At 38.9% G+C, this 26,323-nt stretch overlaps 1 protein-coding gene across 1 annotated transcript in view; it reads left to right on the top strand.

Moving 5' to 3' along the window:
• UST (uronyl 2-sulfotransferase) overlaps positions 1-26,323 on the top strand; it is a 178,156-nt gene that overhangs the window by 88,546 nt on the left and 63,287 nt on the right. Inside the window, exons 4-5 of the mRNA XM_068938784.1 lie at positions 5,408-5,487; positions 21,112-21,265. Coding sequence (XP_068794885.1) covers positions 5,408-5,487; positions 21,112-21,265 — 234 coding nt within the window. The remainder of the gene's footprint in view (positions 1-5,407; positions 5,488-21,111; positions 21,266-26,323) is intronic.

The following is a 26,323-nucleotide window of genomic DNA, read 5'->3' as shown; positions in this document are numbered from 1 at the left end:
GGTAATATTCCTGTATACAAAGTCAAACTAATCAACATACCTTTAAATTGACACACACATTGATGCATAATGAATTCTTCTACCCCCCAAAAATTTCTTTGCACTCAGAAGGAAGAATGAGTATGCTCAAAAATATGCAAAAGCTGAATACATACAAGAGTAATGGATAGTTTGTCCTTATATCATTTCCCTCTACCACCCATGCTTTTGCCCAGACAGCCGGCTTGAGAATTCAAGTTTAACACGCTAATAATCCATTGCTAATTTTTCTTAAATGCCTATAAAGACAGAAAATTGGTCATAGCAGCTTGGGGAGTTTAAGGAATTTTAGAAGCAATTCCAAATTTTTAAGAGTTGAAAGTGGAGTCACATTCCTATGATGATGACACAGTTGTGAATTTGCTTCGGAAAGGAAGTTCAACCAAGATGAAAGTGATATACTAAATACCTGCAGATACTTGTGTCTCCTGGATCCTGCATGCCTTCAGTAGAGACTGAAACCAAGAGAAGAAGGTAAACAACTCACAAGAGAGACAGATGCAGTGAACTTCTTGTCTTATTTATATCAGTGTTAGCAGGGACCATAACCACAGTGTAATCCAGCTGACATCACTTGGTAAATCACAGTTGCCTCACCATTTTTATATGTTTCGATCCTGAATTCCATTGCGGTGAAATATAGCAGTTTAAAAAAGTAATATCATTTTGGCCAACCAAAAAAAAGCTATAGGCAGCATCATTATCTGATGTTTTTTGTTTTGTTCCCAATGGTATTTACCTGTTAACACAATGGAACAGCTCTGAGCAGGCCACCACAGTGGGGATAAATGTTCAGAGAAGAGGGAGAGAAGGTGTCCTGTCTTGCAGATCTGACTTTAGTTTTTTTGCAGGAACAATGCTGTGGCTGGAACAATGCCATCCTCCACGTTTCTTTCCTTTAGGGGAGGGCCCCATCCAGTTTCTTCCTGAGTCGTTTCACTGTGCCATCTGCTGGATTGTTATTTAAAATGCAGGAACAGCAGAGCGTAAATACACTGAGAAAGTTAAGCCATTATGACTTGATTCCATCAGTATGGCCAACTGGAGATCCTGCAATGGTAGCGTAGGACAATAGCATAAGGAAAAAGTTTCTAACTTGGAATATCGCTTCTTGGTTCTCTTGCTTAGGCGGGCTTTAAGATTCAAAATTAGCTTGTGTGTTACCAGGTTGCCTCTGTTCATGGATCTGATCTTGTTTAAAGGTTCTGCTTAAAAGTCAGAGCAGAAAATGAATTTTAGAGAAAAGTTTGGAAAGAAAACTTAGGCAAGGAGTCACAGTGGTAACAAGATATTAGGCTAAGGAGCAAATCAGCAATTAGGCTTAAGAACTGTGTTCCTTGCAATTATTTGCTGTTTTAGTAGGCTCTTTAGAACTGAGGTTTTCCTGGCCACATAATAAATTTTTAAAACCCAGATATTTCAAGCAACGACAGCAAAGGTATGTCAGCATAGTCAGTCGCGCCGTGGAGGTCTTTGCAACTGTTTGCTTTTTTTTTCAAGCTCTGCAGAGTCACGCTGTGCTGTCTGTGCACTCTGCTTTTCTGCCGTAGCCCTTGGGCAGCACCGTGGGCTCCCTGGCAGGGGCTGGCCAGCCTGTGCATGACGCCAGCACCTGCCTCTCCCCACGTGCTCTTCATGTCCTGGCATTTCCCCCTCTCCTTGGATCCTTGTTCAGCAGCGTTGAGCTGTCTGGTGCAATTTAGTTCATTTCCAAAGCAAATTACTATCTTTTCAGCACTGTCTCACTGAAACAGCCTGAAGTCAACTCTTGCAGAAGAGATCGTGGCAGCACTGAGAAGGAAGGGATGGCTCTTTACAGGCCATCATCCTCGTGGGCACATGCTCCGTTTGGTCTTCCCTCAGCAGTTTTCATAGCTTCTCCCACCAAACAGAAATACATTCTGCCTCAGCTGTACCCTGCCTGTGTTTGCCATGGTAGTTTAGCTTCTGCTTGTGCCATTTCATGTCTTTTCAAACTAATGATAGTTTAGAAAAGGTCTCCTAGGTAATCAGTAGTTGCATCCCTCTTTCCCTCCCGCATCTCCCATTACGCTCTTCTCCTCCCAGCTCTCGTCCTCTACTCACTCTTCCTCTGTCTGTCTCCTCTACTTGTCCTCCAGCCTTCTTGTCTCTCCTTCTTAAAAAAAAAAAAAAGAAAGAAAAGAAAAAGAAATACTGGAAATACTGGAAATACCGGAGAGCTTAATCTTCTGGTAAACGTTGGAATATTTATTTATTTATTTTTACATCATCTTAAAAGGAGGGCTGATTGCTTGGTGTTCCTGAGCAATACATTTGACTTGTAAGTTGAAATCAATTCAGCACAGTGGGATCAGAGAGAGAGAGAGAGAGAGAGAGGCCCATGGGAAATCTGGCCACAATTTACATGTGGCTGTGAGCCATTACAGTTATTTATTTTTCCCTAATGACATCTGTGTGTTGTTTCTGTTGAGCCTTACTTACCCTTTTGGCAGGGTTTTTAAAAGAATGTTTTTTGCTTGTTTGTTCATACGCATAGTGCAACTTTATCCACATCTGCTTACAAGTCCAGTTGAGCAGTAAGTGTCTAAATATGAAGGCACTTTAAGTCAAAACAAAATTCCGTGTCTGTTTTGGAATTAAGTTGTTATCATAGCTCAAGAGATTGAGTTTGGTAGCAAGAGCTTAAAAAAAAAAAGCTTGCCAGGCAGGCACATGCTGTCCAACTCTCTGTGTGCATCTTTGCAGACTCACTTTACTCCTGACCTAGAAGTACCTCTGCTAGTCCAGCAGGCAAAGCCTGACACTTAAATCAGGTGACACACCATGTGAAATGTGGTATTTTGTGCGAGTAAACTTGGTGCTAGCAAATTGGTACTAGTCATGGAGGTGGGGGAAAGGAAGGCTTCTGTGATACTTTATAAAACGCACATGCACACGCACACGCACACACACACACACACACACACACACACAGAGATTTATTTGTCATTATTATTTTAAAGCTGCCTGTGTTTTTAAACCTGATATTTATCTGTTCCAAGACTGAGTTACACGCTCACAATAATAACCATAGTGACATAATCGGAGTATTTTTCACATGTGAATAGCTTTTTTCTGCCACTTGTTATGCCGATAGAGTAATACAGTTAAAATACCAATATATTATAAAGACTATATTCATAGAGTTCTGAGAATTTCACCTCTCCTGTAACTTGGCTGGAAAAAAAACAAAAAAACTCCAAAGTGAGACCTCTAATATCCAGCCTTTGGAGTCTGTCTTCTCTTTCATTCTGGAAGCAAGTTAAGTGAATATAGTGAATATCATTTTTCAGCAAAAAGAATTACTGATCCTAAACAACTATCAGCTTATTCAGTTTGCTAGAAAAGTCTTTGTCTTACTAACAAAATACACTCTTTTTTTTTTTTGTGATGGTTGTTGCAAAGTGTCCTGGGCTTTCTAATTCTGGTCCAGGCCAGTTTTGTTCTTTATTTTTACAAATTTCTTGCTCACAGCATTTTATTATAATACAGGAGCTGTGTAAAGACTTGCTTATATTTGGATCAGTCAGGGTCTAGATATGACTGACTAAAGCTAGGGGGCCATCTTCACTTCTTCCCATTTTTTTTCTCAGATATCTTTTCTCTGTTTTTCCCTTTCCTATTATCTTTCTTTCGGTCTCCTCCTCTGTTTGTTCCATTCCCTTGGGTTTATAGCATTTCACAGGCTGAAGCCTGGGGGGAAAGACCTAAAGCTTGATACACTTGAGCTAGTTTGGCAGAAAGAGGCCCATCCGGAGATGGAAAGACAAACTCTGCTTCAGTGCTTCTCATGTGTGTATGTGTATACAATTGTTGAGGGCAGAGGAAGGGCGGGAAGGGAATATTTGTGTGCGCTTTTTCATTCTGTCCCAGAAATTAAATGGCCATGGTTTGTCTTGGCTGAAAGAAGAAGATAGGATATGTGTCTCAGGGAAAAAAAAAAAAAAGAAAGTGAGAAAGGGCTGAGAAGCAGTAAAATGAGACACGCGGAGTAAAAAACATGGCAAAATACAGCATATCAAATCTGGGAAATGTAAGAAAAAAATTAATGATTGATGTCCCTTAAATGTAGTTTAATGTATGTATGGCACGGACATCATTTTCTACCAAGCTCTTTGGGGCTTTTAGTGCAGTAGCTGATTGCACACCAGTCAGCTTGTCCTGATCGCTTAATAGGCTGGACCCCGTGGCTTCTTATTTTGTCTATGTCAGCTAGAACATTCAAGTGTTAAAAAAATAAAACACTTCCAAATATTTTTTTAAATTAACATCTTCTCAATGGCGTTTATATTTAGTACATGAATTGACATGATCCAAACCAGGATGTTTAGATCATCTTTTCTTGTCTCTTTTTTTTCCTCCCTAAGGCTATGAATTTCTCATTTTCTGCATTATTTTCTACTAGCCAGGTTGAAAAATTCAATAAGCTTACGAGTTTCAAGGGCATTTGTGTTTGGTGTCCATAGTACAGCCTGCATTTGCGCATAGACTAGATGCTACTGAAAAGAAAATCTTAGGAGAGTAAAAGTGAGGAAGGAAAATAATGAGAATGGTTCGACTTTCTAGCACTTTGCTCCACTTAACACTTTCAGTTCCCTGGCATGCCCCAGAATATTGTTGCAGCTGGAGTTGGACTTACACAAAATACGTACTCATATCCTTGGAATGTGGTCCTCAGTGTATGCTGTTAACAGGACATTTTAATTATCTTTTTTAATGCAAAATTTAAATAATTTAATTTTTAAAATAAAGTGCTGTGGATGCACCTGAACTACAACTTAGCATCATCTTTCCAAAAGTGCAGGTTAGATTCATACTCTTAATTTTCTTGCCTAGTGGAAGGAATGATTTCTATATTTAAGCAGGCAAACAACCATAGAGTGTTTTCGCAAGGTTAGGAATTTTTATTGTTACATGAAGATGTTGATTGGTTCCACTCCCACTTTCTGCTATGATTTCAGACATTTTACATTTTGGCAGTCTGCTTAGTAGAGCCAGTATCTGGAGAGGGTAGCTGCCACTTGCAAAATTCTGAGGCAGGTTTAGGCAGGCTTGAGACTTTTCCTGTGGTTTAAGCCTTTCTTTAAACTGATACAACTTCTGGAAGCACATAAATATGCCAGCATAATGGTGTCTGCATTTGCACTTTTCTTGCATAGGCATGAAATAATAACAGTGCTGTCTTGATTACAGTTACCATCATAGTTTGGGAGGGGATAGTGGGGGAGGAATTCCTGAGTAGGTCTGGACTTGAAAATTACATCGTTATATGTTGTTTGAGAGTTATATTTGTCTCAAAATGTGCCTTGACATAACATGAAAATTTTGATTTGTTAATTCTTTTTAGATGGAATTGATTAAAAACATAAGCACTGCTGAGCAGCCCTATTTATTCACTAGACATGTTCATTTCCTCAACTTCTCAAGGTAAGGCATTTATTCAGTTAAAAGGCTTTTTTGTTGATGCAGAGTAATTTGTAATATGCAGAACACGGCCCCCTTTTTCTCAAATATAAACAGTACAATGAACTTTTTTTGTCCTTCCTGGCACTGGAAATCACAATCAGAAGTTTTTTCCTATGGTATTTTTGCCTGCAGAATAGTTATGTACGGTCTGCTTTTGAAAAGCCAGGATGCTGTTGCATGCTTTTGCTAGAGACTGTCTTGGTTTATAACATTGCCAGCCAAAATGTATATAGCATAGCTTATGTTAATGGAGTTCCTGTCAGTTTTCCAACTGATGCTGAGTAATTTGAAGGTAGTGCTAACAAAGCATGAGATAGTAACTTGGGTCTTGAAACTGTGCGCTCTTGTTTTAAAACTGGCTCGTGTTTTGAAAGTGGCGGCACGCTGTTGCAAATGTTCTACCTGTACGTAGTAGGTGACACTGGCAATTCCACCGAGTTCATTAATTTTTGTGACTGGGATGATTTTTCACCCAGTTAACTTACAGTTTTGTGCTGATAAAATAGCCCCCATTGCACAGGATAGAGAAGTATTTATAAACCACATAGAAAAATTATGCTCTGAATCATGGGAGTGCAATCCCGTCTGGCATAAAATGTAACAGCTATTTAAAAGTGCGCAGCAAGACTCTAGAGGCATTTGTAGCGTAGAATGTGAAGAAAATTGAATTTGGATGAAACTTCTGAGGAATTTTTGGAAGAGTGAGGATGAGTTATGCCAATTAGCATTTAGCCAGGATACAGAGGTTAAAGCTGACTGCAGATGGTTATTACCCAAGCTTTAAGTTTCATTTGAAAATTATACTCAGGAATCATGCCATCTGTGCCACTAGGTTGGACTCTTGGTGCTTAGATAAAAGAATTTCTGTAGAAGTGTGGATTTTCTAGAGGTTTGCAAGAGCTTGCCTAACTTCCCAGCATTTTTTTTTATGCAGTAATGTTAGTTCATGTACTTTGAATGTGCGGCTTCAGGCATGAGTACAGAGTGTGGTAAGAAATGCCAAACATGGATTTTTTTATACTTTCTTTTTTTTGAAATGAAAACATTTTGAGTAATTGAAAGTTCACTTGCCCTACTGTAGGCATGATTTCAATTCATGAAACCCTGATGGTTTAAACAAAATTCTAATCTATCTTCTGTGTTCTCTGTTCTAATACATTATTTTTAAACATTCATTAGAATAGGACTTCACATCTTGGTAAATCATCTCTTCTCCCTGCCATAATCCAGGATCAAAGAACTAGCCTGCCTGAGGGGTAAAGGGATATTTCTTAATTATACTGATTTTTCAGAGATGGTACACAGCATTAGACGCATGAAAAAGAGATGAACTTTGTTACCTCTTACTCCTACTAAGATGCCATTTACTCTACAGGTGGTACATCCTTTTCACATAGGTAGCGTGTTTCCTGTGCCGTGTATGCATAAGACGAAATCTCTCTATTTTTCTTCCAATGAGAATTTTTGAAAATATATTGAACTATAAAATATTTGCAGCTTTCTTCTTTGTTGTTAGTTGCAAAACTGAAAAATATAAGTTTACATGTTTAAGTTTAGAGGGACGCTTGGTTTAACTAGTAGCTGTAGAGTAGTGAAAAGGCTGATGCGTCTTTCAAATGAGACATCACAGAAGTGCATCAACATTACTTACTTTTGGCTTAGCTCTTCCTGGTGTTTGCTGGTACATTAAACACGTGAACCAGAGCTTTAGTCTTTAATTTCAATATCTATTGATAGTGTTACACTTGATAATGAAGTAGCATGTTGGATTTTTTCTCTGTTCTAGGGCTTTTCTTTTTCTTTTTTTTAAACTGTGAATTTCCTAAGGATGTGGAGTGTCAAGTATTGAATTTGCAGAAATTTCAAGAATGTGATTTAAGCAGGCGTTGTAGATAAAACAGTATTGTGAAAGCCATCTAGTTTCACTTGTTTTTTTGAAATTGCGTTCCTTTATAGTCCATCTCTAGTGAATAGCTCAGCTCAAATTGTCTGTGGAGCATGGTTCTTCCCATTTGCCCTGGCTTTTGTGGCAGCTGAACATAACAGCTCTGTAGTACCCCAGAAACTAAGATAAAGAGCGTCGAAGTATTAATTTGGTGTTTTGACTGACAGTTCACTACCTATTAGTCAGAAACCAGCACAGTGGGCAGTGGGACTGATGCACAGGAACAAGTAGAAGAAGTGACAATTTATTCCTGACCGCAGACTGAGGAAGCTTCAAATTTGTAAAAGACCCAAAGCCACCCAAAGTGACAGAACACCACATTGATGGAAACCCTTGTTCCTGCAGAGGGGAAGGGTCGAGGCTTTCCTCACAGCGTTGCAGCACAACTCTTACTGGAGATCACAGGCTTCCAGACATGAGTCCAGTGACCAACCTGACTTCAATTGTTTGGCATTTTAGACCTTTGAAACCAGCCTTCTGTTTGCAGGAAGGGATAAAGAGCACTTTCTTCTCCTTTCTCCTGTATTGTATCAAACTGGCAGACAGACAGTAGACAGAAGGCATGCTATCTTTGCTGCTCTTTCAGTAAGCGTCAAGGTTACTGTCGGGACAAAAGGAGTCACTTCTACTCAGCATAGACTTTTTTGTTTCAGTCCTTTTCAGGATCCTCAGGGATTGCCGTAAGCGCTTCAGAGCACATCATTGGGCATGCAGCTATTAGATAAGTAGAGAAAAGGTAAGCAGAGTCCTGCAAAACAGGAGTCTGCTTTGACCTCGGTTACTGGTGCCTCTGAGACTTCCCAAACAGTAGTTAGAGGAAAACAAAATAATTTTTTGTTAACGTCACTGTTATGAATAACAGCAATGAAAAATCGCTTGCGTTTTCCCCTTTCCACCCTGCACCTGTTTATAAACCTGTCAGCTCTTAAGCTCTCTGATTATTTAGAAGAGCAGCATGGCATGTACTTACACTGTTTAAATTGTTTCCAACTCAGAAAACAGGGGCTTTATCTTCTTTCCAGAAAAGATCTCCTCCTGTGGCACTGAGCTAAGCCTTAGCTCCCTGGTGAATTTGAGCGCATGCATGTTTCAGAGGCACCATTAATTTTGCTGAATAAAATTCTAATCAATTGAAAATCTCACCCCCTCCTGAATGCTTGCCAGGGACATTTTCCCCTCTTTTCAAACAGTGCTTTAAAAATGTCTGCTGGTTCAGCTGCGGTAATGAATCTTCATTTACTCTCCTACTTTCTTTAGTTTGGTCCTATTTTTCCTCAGTCCAAAACAGTGCAAAAAGGCAGACAAAAAGACTAGTCTTAGAATGCATTAGGATGCATTAAAGCAAATCTTATGTAAATTTATACTGACATAGATCTAACTAATCGCAGCTTCAAATAGAAGACAAAAATAAAAATGTTTCTTGCTGTTTTTTTTGGTATGAGTGAACTTCTGCATCGCGTTTGTCACCAGCCAGTCTAAGAAAAGCTTTTTTTCCCCGAGTGTTTTGTAGCTTCTCTTCCCAGTCAATCGAGTGCAGATATGCCTAACTTTGGGAGACACCCCAGTGCCTCAGAAGGGTGGCTGCTCAATTCCATCCAGTTAGGAGGGGTTTTGGATGGTGGTGGGGTGTTTAATGAGTTCTCTTGTGATTGCTGGATGAAGCTTTTCATTGTGGCTTTCTGATGCTCATTTTGCTCATTTAATCTTAGCTGCTGGACTGCCCTCTCCGCGCTTGGCTTTCTTCTAATAACCCTACTTTGAAATGTTTCCATATGCAGAGGTAAATGTTTAGTTAAAAAGCAATTTTTAAATGCTTCTTAGTTTCATATTAGCTGTTGCTAAGGAGTCTAGCCTGGTATATAATTTCACTGCTCTTAATTGGAAAACGTGTATAATTCTTAGATGTCTTGCGTAAAAGCATCCAGGCTGCACTTGAAGGCATCAAGTTATGCTGCCTCTGCCGCTTTGGTACTCTGTTCCAATTGTCTGTCAGCTTTACTGTTAAATTATTTTGGCTAATTTCTAATGCGAATTTCTCTGGCTTCTGCTGGAGAAAGTTAGTACTTTATTCATTGAAGTGCCTTTTGTTCCCTGGTGTTTCTCCCTGTGCATCTCTCCACTGCTACCTCCAAACACCTTTCAGTCTTTCTTTTGGTGACAGGTAAGAGACTGAACTCCTAGGTCTCTTGCAGTTGGGTGTTTTTTCTTAATAACTCTGGCTGTTTTCTGTAAGTGCTCCAGTTGTTTATGTTCACTGCTACATGTAAGCACCAGATCTGTACTCCGGAACTGTATCAGCTTCATTAATGCTACATATAATAGAAAAATAACCTCCTTGCAGCTCACCTGCTTATTATACCGTCTAAAATTAGAGTTGGACAGTTTTGCCAGAGCAATCCAGACTCTTATGGTGAGTTGTTTTCTGCCATGCTTCCTAGATATTTTTCTAGTCACTGTTAAACAGACTGCCATTTTCCACTCTATGGGAATGGCCTTTGTTCTATATTCTTAAATGTATTAACTAATGAAAAAAACTGAGGGACATGAAGTATCAAAGCTGCAGAAGCAAAATTTTCTTACTGCTGTGGATTTTGAAGTAGAAAAGTGTCCAATTTAAAAAAAAGAAAAAGACCTCTCTTGATGTGCATTTGTATTCTCGGAATGCTGAGATCCATTGACTTATGTTACCAAAAAAAAAAAAAAAAAAACAAAGAACTTTTTTCTCACCTGCCCAGAAGTGCTAGAAGTTGTCAGTAGTAACCTGTGCTGTGCTGTGCAGTGCACACTGCAGAGGCAGCTGTCTCCAGTTGAGAGGACCTTGAGAATTTGGTAGATTGCATCCATGCGTAGATGTATGCTCGAAAAGGTTACATTGCAGGGTCAGGATAACATCATTGTGATATTCCAGTTCCTTTTCAATGCCAGTGCTGCATGTATTTAAGAACTGTGGAAACTATTACGTTATCAAAAATACTGCTTTTTTGTTGCGCCTTTCATAAGGTACTGGTGGCTCTTTTTGAATTTAGGTTTATATGCTCATGTTTCTAGGAAAAGCGTCTGAAATGTTAATCAGAAGCAAACCTTAAAGAATGTATACACTCTAAAAAGGTGAGGATGTGTGCCGTGATACAATTGCTGAAATAACAGGTGTTATCGGTAGGTTGAAGGAGTACCGTGTTAGGCTGAAGAAGATTTGGAGAACTGGAACAACCAAAAGCTAATTCAGGATAGCTGAAGGTTGTTTCTGTGCTTTGTCCTGAATGCCAGTTGTCATCTATTTGTTTAGCCTAAGGAAAGTTAAGCAGGAAGAAGCTGCAAGTTTGCAGAAAGGCTCTTCTTGAACTCTTCAGTAATCTTCTGATGAATTAACTAAATATAGCAGTCTCTGGGCAACTACTCAGGATCCTTGAGGTGTGCTCCAAATGGTTCAGATTTCAGAGGAGCAGCAAGAACGCTGGCAAGAACGTGCGTGGCAGGTGGTGAGGCCAAGGCTGGCTTCACTTCAGGATGAGTCAGGGATAGAAGCAGCAAGGATTGCATTACTGCCGTTGTGGGTGCACAAAGGCAGCTTTCCTCCCTGCAGCACCTAATTGCAATGGGGCTTTTTGTCTCTTCGGAGCGTGCGTTGGCAGACCGCTGTTTGTAGGGTTGGCATGTTGTCTATTGCATCCTGGCCTGGGGTAAATGAGTGTTACAGGGGAACGTGCAAAAATCTGAAAATGTGTCTTGGTCAGTGGTCGGTAAGTGACTGCTGCTTGTATAAAGGCTGGCTGATTAGGTCAGGGTGAAAGCATAGGAGTGAGAGGCATTAAAAAGACCACCCAGATAGAGAAACAGCCTTTTTCATGTTTTAGTGAAGTTATGAATTCTTCGTTTTCTGCAGTAGTCATAGGCCACTGGGGAGTGAACTTATTTTAATCTTACATTTTTCTTAGCCCTTGTATTTCAGTTCATTTGCTGTAAGCAAGGATGAACTCATGCACAGCATTAAGATGTGAGGAATCATCCTTTCTGCACTGCTGGGTGTCAACTGACTGCTTCTCTCTTCTTCATCTCAACTGCAGTTTAGCATCTGCAGGGATGAGAAGAGTTTGTCCCTGTTTCTGTTCCACTAGTTCCCCCTATCTGTGTGTGTGTGTCTGAGGGGAGGGGGCTCCACTTTCCTTTTAGCATAATTTTCTAAAGAAATAAGACCAGCTGTTCTGTGTGGCTTCCCAGGGTGCCCCCATCTCTAATTCCTAAAGAACTTCTGAACCCTTTGGCCAATTTCAAACCAAATTTGGAATGGAGGTAGAAGACTCGGAGACAGCTATGCTGCTGCAGGTGCCTCCACAGAAGGGAAAGCCAAGTAAAATAGAGCTGCCAGACCTTCTGCGGGGCCCCAGCCAGTGCCCAGCCACCCTGCACCCTGCTCAGACACAGCCATGTGGGGCCTGCTGGGTGCAGGAGAGACGTGGGGTAGGTTTTAGGGAGAAGAGCAAGATGTTTCGGGAGCAAATGAGGCTTTGTGAGGTCTCCTGCTCCTGAAGGTACTTGCCTTTAGAAGTGGTCCCTGGCATCAACATGAGAAGTATTTTTGTTCTTGTGTTATTCATTAGTAGAGTTTATGTGCAAAGTTCTTGTTTTTCTTGAAAAAGACTTTTCTGGTAAACACTCCATATTTAAATAACTGCGCTACAGATTTTTTACATTACTTTTTTTAAACAGACACAGTCGCCAATACTAACTAATGAAAATCAGTCCATTATAGGGACAGACACTGTTGCATGAATTATTGGTAGCAATAACTCACATGCTGTATGAAGGCAGTGACAGACAAAGAGAGATTCAGTTAGGCTAAGCCCAAATCTATAAGTAATTTCTGAATATTGTGCATTTTTTTGTTATTCATCAGATTTGTGCTTTTTCCAATGCGGAAGCAACTCTAAAAATAATGTTTAACACAGCACTTTGACATTGCAGAATTCCCTGTTCTTGGGCTCTGTAAAATGTGCCTGTAGCCAGCAAACAAAGAGGAGGTAAATCTTGAAGCATTAACTTGCCTATATTTCATGTGAATGAGCTGCATGTTTGAAAGCAGGAGCACTCTCTGCACTGAAAGCTTGATGTTCAAAGTGTGACATGTTAGAAACTTGCCACTGTTGGGGTAAGTTGATTTTTTTTTTTAGGAGTTGTATTATATTTGCCATTTTTTAAAACTAGATTGTCTTGATTTGCCATGAATTAGCTTATGCATGCATCTCTGGCCCCTCCATTTGGAATTAGAATTTCACTTCTAAATTTCTTTATAGACCTGTAAGAAGTCTGTAAAACCGTTGTGATTTTGTGGTGCTGTTTTCTTTTACTTAAACAGAGTCATGGAATATTTGTCACAACACTCAAATCATTAATAATCTGAGGATTCTTGTTTCTCCCTTTCTCTGAAACAAGTAATATAACATATATAGAATATAAATGGTTAGCAGAATATGCCTAATATATGTTTTAACCATACTCCTCTGGCTTGTAGAAGTAAAGTGTGCTAGGCAAATGCCAAGAGGTGGCCTGACAAGATGCTGAATGTCTGTGCCTGTTTGAATGCAATCTAAAGTATGCTTTGTATGAACTGCAATAATTCAGTCAATTTGCATTGATTCTGTACAGCTCAGTTGTAGGAGGAATAGAGCTCTTTGAGCGCTTCCTTGAATCAGTATCTTGAGACATTGATTGCAGCTTAATGTTATCTACCAAAGCAGTTACCTGATGTGAATTTTTTCTCCTTTAAAAAAATAAACATATACATGTAGGAAATGTCATAAAAATTATGTTAATAAAAAATTATTGCCTTTGGGTAAGCTCTTAAAAGGAGCAAAATGTCAGCTAAACTAGTGTGCACAGCCTTAACACTGTGTCTTTATGTGTGTTCATTATAATCTATACTTTTCTCTAACACATCATGAAACACTTTCTGCCATCATGGGAGGTCTGCCTTGTAAAATACACATTTCATGAATGGCCACATGGTGCTGTAATCCCTCCTACATCTTTTTTTCCTTTTTTTATGCTTGATTTTTTAATGATAGTAACTGTGACTTGATGGAAGGCTAAAAACAAATGCAGTTTGACCTTTGTATGGTATGAGGGTTTTTTGGTTTTTTTTTGTTTTTTGTAAAACATTGCTCCATAAGGAGTTTTGCCACAGTCTAAGATTATCTGATTAAAATTGTTTCCCCCAGCTTCACCAGATCTATTCTTTACATAATAGATTTTTTTTGGACTTGATTTAGCTGGTAATAAGATATTCTCAAAATGGAAATTGCTGCTTAAAATCTAGTTATTGAGAACTGTAGGTGGGATCGGGTACAACACATGAATTATCCTTTTTTATTGTTGTTTGTGTTTCTGTTTCTCACATTGGCACTGTACATGACCAGTTTGGATGTAATTTAATTCAAGAAAGATGGTGACTGGTTAGAGAGAGTCCAAAGTACTGAGAATGGTCAGAGAGGTTAAAAAAAAAAAAAAAAAAATTAACCTGTGAGGAAAGCTTGAAAGGGCAAAGACAGCCAAAACAGAGAAACCTGGGAGAGAAGGGGCTGTGAGAACAGTTTCAAATTTTATATAAAAAGGCTTCTGCAAAGATAAAGGGAGTAGACTGTAGATAGTGGCATCAGAAGTGGTGGTCTTAAATTGCATCAGCAGAATTATAGGTTAGACGTTAAGGAAAACTGTTAACAGTGCGGATAGCTAAGCATCAAAATAGATTGTACTGAAGGAGTGGGGAGCTGGTAGTGACAAGTGCATCGTTAATCTTACCTTGAGGCAAAAAGGATTATGGCAGTTCTGACTCCTCTCTAACTTTCTCCCACTTGCATAATGCAAGCTGTTGACTATTTAGGTTTGAACTATTCCATATCTTTCAGAGGGGAAAAAGGTCTTGATTCAAAATTACCGCTAGTGGAGAATCTGCTGTACTTGGTGAATTGTTCCAGCACTGAATTATGTTGTCTAATTGTAATTTTTGAGTTATTTTTTCCTTTTGATTTTTCTGAGAAATCCAATTCACTCCTTTTCATTGGATCTCAGAATACATTTGCCTGCTATGTAAAGACCCCTTATATCAAATTTCTCTTTCATATATAAGCTCTTATGTACTGTGGTCAAGTCAGCTCTCAACCTTCTCTATATGTTTTTTTTATTTTTGTTTTCTTTTCAAGCTAAAGATTTTGACCTTCTTGGCATTTTTCCTAGTGTTTTCATCATTCTTACGGCTCTGCTCTGAACTTTAAGTTTGTTCTCATGCTTCTTAAAATGGACTCTGAACTCCATTAGTGGTCACATCAGGGCTATGCTGGTGGGTCTTTGTACCTCTCTCCACTCTTGAATCTCAGAAAAAGGGAAACGAGGATCATTCTAGTTTGTAAGGTCTCACATGCTGCTGATAATCCGTTCAGGCATGCAGGTCCTTAGCAGAAATTGCTGCTTCCCTAGGAGTGTCTCATGCTTACCCCAAAGATACTCTAAAGCTAGATGCTTTCAGGTTTTTTTTTTTCTGTACTAAAATGTATGTTTGCTTATGTCTTGCTTGCCAAGTGACTCAAGTGGCTCTATATCAGCAAATCACCGCCTTCATTATTCTCCACTTTTCAGACTTTGCTATCTGATTCCTATAATTCCTGTGAAAATGTGTTTCTGAGACTTGGCAGCCCATGTTCTAAGTTTTGCATACGCTGATTTTTATGTTCTGTGTATTGTATACAGAATGTGTACTACCAAGTTACAGGGCATGCTGAAAGGTGGGGGTTTTTTCCCGCTATGCCCAATGTACTGTATATCAGTTTCCATATGGACATTCCTAGCACTGTCTTGAGTAGCTCTCCATCACACAGCCATTGCCACAAAACAGCTGGAATCCCCCTTAGCATTCTTAGTAAATGTATTCTTGCCAGAAGTTGAAAATGTAATACCTAGCGCACTGTAACTTTTGACCCTTGCCTACATCCTCTACATGATGACCTTCCTAAGAAGTCAAGCCCAAAGATTTTATGGGACATCCAGTTTTGAAAATACATGTTTGCTACACGCCACATTGATTATTTAATACTTTTGCAATAGTCTTGTATCCACTGTTTTCTTATTTAGTGGCAATTGCTGCTGGGGTGATAGGACTGTAATTACCGTTTCTGTACCTATATATAATGTACAAAGTTTACTTTTGATGGAACGTCTCTAAACTGTGATGACATTTCAATCAGTGATTCAGAGACGTTCTGAGGCACCTTTTAAAACTCTTGAGTGCAAGGGATCTGGAATTAAGCGGTTTTAAATCACTTGGTTTTAGTAGCGGTTAGCATTTTGAGGGCAGTTAACGTTTGCTGTCTTAGTTGCTTCTAGCTGTTAAGTTGCATGGCATGACTTAAAACACAGTAAGTGTTTCCTTCTGAAGTATTTACTTTACTGAGTTGAGCATGCTATGCAGTCACAAGGAGAAGTTGTATCAGTGTTGGTGTTGTTTGTTATACATGTATACATTATAAACTACTTTGATATCCTTAGCATAATGAAAGGCACAGGAAGAAAAAAACTCATTGTGCATTTAGCATGTAGAAATGTAAATGGCTGACAGAAACATAACATAAATATTCTGGGAGATTTAGAGGACAGTGGATTACAAGGCTTTCTAGTGTGATCTGCTAATCGTTCACTAGGCTGAGGCAGCTTATTAAGCAATTCCCAGAGGACTCGGTATTTTTAACAGTGACATTTCCCAAAGCAGTCACTTCAGAAGCTGAAATTTCGGGTAGTGAAATCACAGCTCCAAAAAGGGTAGCTAATGAGTGCGGCATTGCCTATTTGCACGAGTTGACTGTCGACTGCGCACCACAAGTATTTTGGATTCTCTCACCGCCCTGTTCGAGGCCAGCCCAGCAAAGAATGCAGTTTTGAAACTAAAAATTTTATCTCTGTCACCTTTTTCCTCCTAATTCCAAACAAAAGCTTGAAAACGTGACCACAGCATAAAAGTTAAAGGCACAAAAGCTAGAAAAGAGGTACTACACACAAAAGCAAGACGACAAACTCCTTGGTTTTGGAGGCTGGCGATAACATGTAGTGCCACACAGGTAATACCGCAAGCTGCTCCCCTGGGAATCTTTTCAGGAACTGTGGCTGCTTATCCTTAAGGAGGGTGGTCGGAGTAAACCCAGAGCTGCTTTGCTTTGCTGCCCTATGGACAGAACAAGTTTGCTTTACCAGAAGTGCACATTGATGCCAGAAGTTGTAATATCTTTTCATTTCTAATTCTGCAAATAAGGTACCTTTTTCAGAGAACTGATTTTGATAGGACTGCATCTCTTTAAGTCCTTGAAGGTTGAAAGTTGCACATTAGTGCTTTTGCATGGTCTCCTGTGAAGCTGTGCTGCAGATCTGGCCATGGAGCCGTAACCTAATTCACGTGTATGCTTCCTGGGCAACTGTGCTCTCAGCATGTGATTCACAGTTGTATGAAGCTGTAAGAGGAAATTGTGCTTCCTTTCTTAAGACAGACGCAATATGCCTGTCCATATTTATATGAGGTGACTGTCAGTTCTTATTTGCTTCCAAGATATTTAACTTCTAGCAACCAGCTCATTTGTTTAAGGAAAGATGTTTTACTTCAAAAGAGTAAGAGGCAGCCAAAGTTCTTATAGGGAAGAAGTTGGGAATCTTGTCTTCCTGTAGGAACGTGGCTTGTGTATAGGAATGAAGAAGCCTGCTTCTGCTTGTGGAGAGTTTTGTGCTGAGCAGAAATTCAGCAGCTTCCTGAACTGAAGTGACAAGACTACATTTATATTTAATCTTTCTTAAGAAAATGAAATGAAAAATAACAGGAGCTGAGATATCCTCCATTTTGCAGCCAAGCAAATTATTTGATTCTTTTACTTTTTTTTTTTTTTTAAACTCTTATAAGGTTTGCAAACTTTTGAAGAAAGTTTTTGCTCGTGTAAACCATAAATAAATAAATTAAATAAATGTAATAAATAAAATCAGAATTCATTGGAGACATCTTTCTAAGGCAGACTCCCAACATCTGGCATATTTGGGGGCTTTTTTTTTTCTTTTTATTAAAAGAAGGGTGAGGGAATATATTATAGATGAATCTAAGTATCATCCATTGATGCCTGCAAATGTTAGTTATTTTGATGAGGATTCCCAAAGTATCTGTGAAAACTGAACAGTTAGAAGTCATGTGATGTAATACTATATACTAAATAAATCAGGAGAAATTAAGTACAGAAGTAGAGCTGCAGAGGATCAGTGTATCCACTGTTACATTTTCATTGCTCTGTTGGAGTCCCCAGAGGTTCTGTCCTGACTCGCTCTACCAAATTGCAGCTATGCGCTACTGGGCATGAGAACGATCAGGAGCTTCGGTCATGTGGGACCCCAATCTTAATCCCACTCAGAGAAGCTTCTGCCCATACCTAGAACAATGCGACTGGGTTTCTTTTTGCATCCTTGACAGTAGATATTTGAGTATAGATAAGATGACATGATGTATAATGGGAGCACTATATATTATTGTTGGCATTTTCATATGGGTGGCATTAATTTGAAAAGTTTCACTCTGGACATCTAAATTATACTTGGTTTGAGGTGATTGATAGAGATCTAAAAATACACTGAACGTACTTAAACAAATACCATATCAATTTCCCTTTTTTTCCTCTAAATAGCTTAATGTCATTGATTTTTAACCCTTAGGATATTTTTATGCCATGCAACTGCTGCTTAGCTTCTATATTAGAGTTTCAGTACAATCCATAGAAACAAATGGTTGGAATTTGAACTGTGATAAACTATATACATAGTTTATAAAAAATATGAAAATATATAGATTTGAGTAAAAGCCAAAACAGACTACACTTTCTTAAAAAAAAAAAAAAATCTGCTTGTTGCCTGATGGAGCAACTGCAGCTGGATATTTACCAGGCAGAAAACCAGAAATTCTGGCTGTCCTGTGTTTCAGGAGGCTACAGTCACCACTTCAGAAAGCAGGAATTCTTCTGTACTTCTCTGTGAAGGAGTGGCCTCCTGTTGCTGCTGTCCTCTCAGGGCGAGCTTGCCTATGCCTCTTCTCTCACAGCTGTTGGTACTGAATTTACTCTTCGCACGTTCAGGGACGTGACCTTACCAGCAAAAGGACAGGCCTTGATATTTTCATTGGTTGGTTTTGAAACCTGAAACCTCCTTTTGCCTCAGAAAGGACAATAAATATGGGGATCTAGACAAATAATAACTGCCTGTACTTTTTTTTTCCCCCCCCCTACTGAGGAACGTTCAGGCTTGGCATCCTCTAAAAAACTCAGGTTATCGCTGCTGTCTTGCTTTCTGCTTCTCGGAGACTAAGGACTCTCTCTATCTGTAGATAAAGTCTGGGAACGCATCTCTCTCCTTTTCTAAAGCAGCTTGCCGCTGCTGCTGTTTCTTCTTACTGTCTTCATCACTTCCCCTTTTCGTTACTATTCCCCACTTTCAACTATCTTTAGATTACTGTTAATCTATTCCAAACAGCAGGAAAACATGTTGTGTAATTTAGGTGCAGCGTATTATTGCCAGCAATCTCATGGGAGAAATTAATTGTCATGGCTAGGGAGCAGGGTATTGACCAAAGTCTTGCTATTTAAATGGATATTCTCAGAACTGAATGCCTTTAATGTCCTGTGGTATTTGCAGGAATGTCCCTTTTTATGTAGGTTTTATTTCGGCAATTGAGGCAAAAAGAGTGACAAAGATAAGCTCAGAGAAGAAACCAGGCTTATCCCTTTGCACTCAGACATATTCTTGAACTGGGCTATGTACTAATGAGGAAGCAAGGAGCATCTGCCTTCTTAATTGGGTTGTTTTAAGGCTTATGCTGCCTGTGCATTTTTTTTTTTGTGGCAGTGATCCTGCAGCTCTGAGGTCAGTGAGATTACTCATACGCATGAAGTTGTTCGTACACACAAACCGTTGCAGATTGTACTTACTGGTCTGGAGAACTGTGTGGAATGAAAATTGAGTTGAAACTATGTGGGATTTTTCCTCTTGTCTTTTACATTCATATTTTTAAATAATTTTACTGACTCTTTAATATTTATAAAAAGCCCTGATCTTTTATTACTCATCTTCAGTTATTCATCTGACTCAGATGATTAAGCAAAACTGAGAGGGTTCGCTTTAATCTAAATGGTATCTTCAGTTTTCTCTCTTGTAATCTAATATTTTGATTTTTAAAAGAAATAATACAAACTATGACTAAGAGTATTATTTGAACAGCACTTAAATACTTCAATATGACTATACTCCCAAAATAAAGCATGAGCTAGTGCTTAAGTAAGGGTTGTTCCCCTAAATTGGGGAAACATAGGAGAGAAAAATAATTTGTGTTTTTAGTTCAGGCAAATTCCAAGTTCAGTTTATCCTAGGAACATCTCACTCCAAATAGGTTTTACTTTGCTCTTTCTTTTTGTCTAACAGCATTTGTAGTCTAGAAGTCTCTTCCAGAGTGCAAATGTTTATTCTTCGATTTTGACCAAGGAATAATGTAGCAACTTCCCATTTTTTTCCACAGAGCTGGCAATTAGGTCTGTTCTCATTATGATGTTTATTGAAGTGAGATACACAGTCAATATTTTAACAGTATGAAAATAAGGTATAACCACAGACCTTATCTTCTCAAAGTCCATTTTCCTCCCTTCGTTCTTTTGTGCTGCAGTCCTTAAACTGAAGATGTTTGTCATAATTCCCAGGTGGAGGCAAGCAAGAAGTTAAACCAGAGCAACCTATTTAACTTGAGCTTATCTTCTCAGCTCTAAATTGCAGGCACCTGTGCTGGATTTTTTGCTTTTGTGCAAATGCTGGTCACAGCTGTTTTTACCTCTTCCTTCTCCTTAGATATGTGTATGCCTGAAATTGATACCTGTTTCTTTTTGGAAGCAAGCATTTTCCTTTTTTTCTTTTCTTTTTTTTTTTTTTAAATCTTGAAGTGCTGTATAAGGATGAGGTGCTACATAACCACTAAATAACCTCAAACACTGCAGGTGGTGCAGATTTGGGGATGAGGGGAGGAAGACCTGCACAAGTTACAGCAAATGAAAACATGGAAATTCCGTGCATATCTGCCGGTTCATCTAAATGAAACCTTTTGAAATATGCTGGAATGTTGCAAAATCCATTATGTGTTACTACTCTTATTGTACAAGTGAGGGTGATTCCAAGGCTGCCTTATGGCAGTAGTTTTAGGCAATTCCTGCTCTGACGTGATTTTCCAGAGAGGAAATAAGTGTTTAGAAGAAGAAATGTTCATCCTTGAGTTCAGTAGCAGAAGGTTCTTCATCTGAAAATTGCAAGGAGAAAACCTGAAAACCATAAACATTGACACAATGGAAAAAATAGTCTTAAACTAAAATGTTTATAGTATACTTATTGCTTAATGTGGTATCACATTTTCCTTTAGTTCTGAAGAGATCTTGCAAGCTTTTACAAGGCTTTGGTAACTAGTCATGAGCTTCTCAGTTTTACTTCTAGCCTTATAAAAGCTCTGAACTGATGTAGAGGATAACTTGAAAACATTCAGGTGAAAAACATGTGTACTTGTCTGAAACCTTTTGATGAGATTCGCCCATTTTTCTTTCCACCAGGTTTGGAGGAGACCAGCCAGTATACATCAATATTATTAGAGATCCTGTCAATCGATTTTTATCCAATTATTTTTTTCGACGTTTTGGAGACTGGAGAGGAGAACAGAATCATATGATCCGTACCCCAAGCATGAGGCAGGAGGAAAGATATCTGGTATGTTTACACAAACAGCTTTTAGTGGAAAGTTTCTGATTTCCCAGTGTAGTTTGGAAATGCTGATGTTCAAACTGGCTGCTTGGAAAGTGGGAGAATGAATCTTCAGTCCCACCTTTTTCACCTGTCTTCGTATTGCCTGGTCCTGAGTTTGGTCAGTTTTAATATGGAGACTGTTGCTTATGAATTCAATTAGCCAGTTTTATCTCCTCTAAGCTGGCAACAAGTTCCAAATGCCATTGAATTAGAACCCTGCCATTGAGGTCAATGGGGTTTGGATCTGGACTGCATAGCAGCTGGCATAATAGTTCTGCCAGCATTCATCATTGTGAATATTCAGACAGATTTTTGGACTGAAATGGAGGCAATAACTATGCAGCCTCACTAGAGGAAATTGGGAAATTGAGCAATTAAGCGAGCCCAAGCCTTTAATATCTTTGCTGGTAAGAGGTACATAGCGCTCTTCACACCAGTGCTCCATTATCTCAGTTCTTGGTTTTATTTTGTTGCCTTTTTTAGATTGAAAAGGTAATAATAACGGTGGTTGAACTGCTGTTCTCACATTCTTGCAGTTCTAGTTTTGTGCAACAGCTGAACTGTGATAATGTCTGTAAGCCTCTGTCACAGGCCAGGATCCCATGGTGGTAAGTACTGTACAAACGCAGAATGAGAAACATGGAAACTAGAGTGGCCATCACTTTATATGATGTCTGATACCTCTGCCATTTACATGCGCATCACCACCTACCGTACACACTCTACCCAAAAGAAGACCAAAGGATGGAGTTAAATCTTATCCTCCCTCTAACAGAGGTCCAATTGGTTGGATTCAGCCTTCAACCACAGTTAACCCTGCTGGGGTTCAGTGGCACAGCTGTGACAGGGCAGCTTGATGTTCTGTTATGAGGTGTTGCAGGCCCAAACGTAATGCTAAAATAAAGGCAGGGAGGGTTGTGACTGCTGGGGAATAAAGAGAGAGAAAAAATGTATTGAAGGAGCAATAAAGTGCATGGAGTGCTGTGGAAGCCATACAGAGCGATGCTCTGAAGGACTGCCCACAGCAAGAGGCCCAGGCGGTGGGCCTCTTTCAGTCCTAGCTGACATGAATCCAAGGCTGTGCTGTTTTCTTTTGGACTTTAATACTCTTATCTGCTCACAGGGCTTTGCCTAACAAACAAATCTGTAAATCACAAATAATTAAGAGGGGTGCTCTTTTTCCAGAGTGTAACTACATCTCTCTTTTAACTTTCATCACATCTGCTATCTAATTATAAGCTCATTTCAAAAATGTTGCAAAGCGTTTCTTATTTGCTCTATAGCTAGAGTTACCCAAGAGGTCTCTGAGTCAGCTGAGAAGGTTTCGACATCTGGTGTATACGTTTGGAAGGCAGTCTGAACAGTTTTGTGTTCTGCGTGCTGCGTGTGTGGCTTTTGTTCTCTGGTATGAATGTGGGACAGACAGTTTGCAAAAGTGTGTATGGGGTGGGTCTGTGAATGTGTTATTACTTTGCTAGAGCTGTCATACTTTCCTTTTAGAAAAGTTAAAGATTAGCCATGCAATCTGTACTTCACCCTGAGTGTCCCTACTTTTCATGTGAAGTGGAATGTACAGTGATTGGCACCTCTCGAGATTGATTTACTTTGTAAAAGTTGATACTAATTCATTACCAGCTGTGCAGTTTATTCCATTCTGAAGACATGATGTATGTAGTAGGTAAAATTTTACTTCAGACAGAACTGGAACTCAATAAATAGATTAAATTCCTGTTATATTTGTGTTATTTTAAAAACTAATAGAAGGAAATGGCCTAGTACTTTCATGTGTGTGTTAGGGATATGCTTTAGGAGATATATGTAATTAAATATATGTACACACACACATATATATGTGTGTGTGTGTTTTATATATATAAAAACATCTATATAATCACACACACATACACATATCAGTATGGAAGCTATAACCAAAAGGAAATAAAAATTGCCTTTCTTGTTGGGATCATTAGTCTGGTGGTTCTGCTCAAAAGGCAGTTTGTTTTTCTGAGACATCATTGGCAACCTTTATGAAAATTATTTTTGCTTTTTTGTTTTGATCTTCTCTGTTTATAGTTCTGTATTAGAGGCCTGGAAACGTTCTTGGATCTGTCCTCTGTCCTTCCTTGGCAAACTCTGAGCGTCGGTTGTGCTGCTCAAAGCTGGTTGTTGTTCTTGCAGGGTAAAGCATAGGCCAACTGCCAGTGCAGTTCATGTTAACAAAAGCCAGTCGTTCAGAATGTTAAGCATTTTTAAGGCTTGTGCTATCCAACCAAATAATATAGCACATAACTGCATTTTCATCCTTTCCTTGCTGATGCAAGGAATTCTATTGGCATATGTTCTAAAACTCAGATAATGGATTTTATGGCATGGTAGCTTTAGAAGTCTACTGAATCAATTGCCTGATTTAGCTGTGAAGAAAATAAGCAGTCGATCTTACCTCTGCCCATGAGCCAGTGCAGCCCTTTCACATACAAGGGATGGCTGGCCTGACTGCTGTCCTCGTACTCTTCCCAGTTCTTCCCTGAGATTTTTTTTTAATTAAAAAGTAGCCATGGAGTGTTACTTCTTTACAGGCGAAAACTTGAAGGATAAGCTTAGACCGAGGTGATCTCTACATTTTAAATGCTTTACGAGCTGTTTATCTTATTAAATATAGGGTAATATATTAAATATATACCCATCACAGTATTAAACCTAAGTGTTTGGGATGAGATATGCCTGACCATGAGCAGACATATGAAAGTGGGAGGATACAAGAAGCTTTTACTTTTCTTCCATTATGTCTCAACTCAAAAGCTAGGAAAATACAGAACTATTAATTTGCTCAGCAACATTGAGTTGATTGCTTAAGAGCCTGAGAAGTCTGGAGCTGACAGGAGATATAAACTTCCAAAAGAGATGGAGAAGTTGTAAATGTCTACCAAGGTCCAGTAACTCCTCTGTTTCTGGCTCCAGAAGAGCGAGATTTGCTTGAAGGAAAGGTTCACTTGTTACGCAGCTGAGATATTCAGGGGTCAGTAGTGCTTTTCTCAACCACTGATGTACGTAGCTTTCATTTTTTAGAAGATGTTGCTGGGAACTTGGAGCCTTTTCAGTCCGTTCTTCCATCTTAGTCAATAACTCCTAATACTACTAGTCTTCTCCCTCAAAAAGTTGAGGGTATGCTTTTTCTTTTAGAAACTTCAATGTGAATCTGTGGGAGCTCAGCACCTCTATAAAGTGGGCTCTTAAATAAGGGAAGGAAAGCGTTTTAAAATAGGGTTTTTAAAGTTCTGAGTCCAACAAACTCCTGCTTGGTCATCCCGTTTTGATATCTTAAAAGGAGGCATTCCCTCCCCTCAGTTCTGGTGATTTAAAAAAAATGGCGTGAAAGAAGCCCCTTGAAGTCTTGTAGGTCTTTAGGTGCTACTTTTTTAACTTTGAAAATCTGAACTGCTGACATTGCAAATATCAGAAATGGAGACGGAAATTTCCACTGTCCACTGATCGTTAGAAATTTTCTCTGAACAAAGCTTTAGGCTTTGACTCTGTTCCAGAGAAAACAACCGTTCATTCAAGACTCAGATAAGTTGTTTTAAATGTTTCGGTAAATGTCTGTGTTTACCAAAATTTATTCAAAGCCAAGATAGAAAACAAGTCCTTTATTCACAAGTCAGATATGGTACAGGCAGCTGCTGCAATGTGACACTTTCCACCTAGATCAGCCAGTTCCTTGCCTTGACCTGGAAAGGGCACTCACTTTGCTGAAGTGAGTTACTGTCAGTCCCCTAAACAAATTACTGCCAAGCTTCTCCAAATTCAATAGTGGCAACGTTTTAGTGTGGCTTATCATATAGAGAGTAATGGTCTGGACTGACGACAGCCACTTCAGATAGCGTCTCAAGCACTCTCATGCAAGAGTTGCCCTACCTTTTGTTCACATAAGATGAGAGAAATTCATGATAGTGAGTTTAAATGCTTCCTAGAGAATATGTTGCAGGTTGAACTAAAGTTCTTAGGGTACGTGCACTTCAGTAAAGCAAATACCACGTTATCAGTACAGCTATGACAGCTGTTCGTACTAAGCAAAAGAAAAATGTTCACCAGTTGATTTAGTTTAAAGCTTGAAAGTTCAGAAGGTAAGAAGCACTCCTGATAAAGAGTGTGGCTACCATAAATATTTGAAAACTTTGTATTAAAACTGTCCTTTCCAGATAGCCTATTGGTAATTAGTTAATAATTTGTTACAACTGCAGTGCGAGTCATCAAATATAAAAAAATGCATATAGCGTTTTTCATCTTTCTTCAATGCTTTCTTAAACTTTGATCTAAGACTGCTGAGGTGGAATGAATGTGTAAAGCAGTATGAGCTGTGAATTGTTGGCTGAATTTCAGGAAATCTAGTTATGGGTGATTCTGATCGCTATTAATTCTAGAGTCACTCCACTGGATGTAGTAGCATGGCTCTTCACTTATTCAAGTACAAGATTTAACCATCACTGAGCCTAATTTACCAGAAGAGAGAGGTTTTATGTGAAAAAGAGTTCAGTAAATTAAGAACTTGTCACCCACCTACAGAACATTTCAGACTTCCATTAAGTTAGCGGTTAAGTCTGCACCATATCTCTGTTAGGTTCAGTATAGTATTTCAGGTTCATCTCTTAAAATAAATATGCTTTTCCTATCTAAAAATGATAGTATTCTAACCATATTCAGCCTCAGTTATGCTAAAGTTTACTCAGGCACATGATGCCCGAAGAGAGCGTCTCTCTTTTTGACTTTTAAATAAAATATAAATACTAAAATAATTCTAAAAAGTGCAGTAGGATCAGCACAAAGGAGCAAAGTAAAATTAAAAGGATGGCAGGAAACTTTCTAGTCAAGTTTTTTGCAATAATGTAGGTCTCTCCTGTGGTGAAGATTGGCTTTTCATACTGTATATTTAAATCAGCATGTTGCTGTTAAGATTTTTTTCATAGAATTTAAACAGAAGTATTGAAAATACTGAATAGTTAAACTCATTGATCAATTTTTTGTATT

Source organism: Struthio camelus, chromosome 3 (genome assembly GCF_040807025.1).
Source record: "Struthio camelus isolate bStrCam1 chromosome 3, bStrCam1.hap1, whole genome shotgun sequence".
NCBI classification, from domain to species: Eukaryota; Metazoa; Chordata; class Aves; order Struthioniformes; family Struthionidae; genus Struthio; species Struthio camelus.
This window is presented reverse-complemented; position numbering and strand designations above follow the sequence as displayed.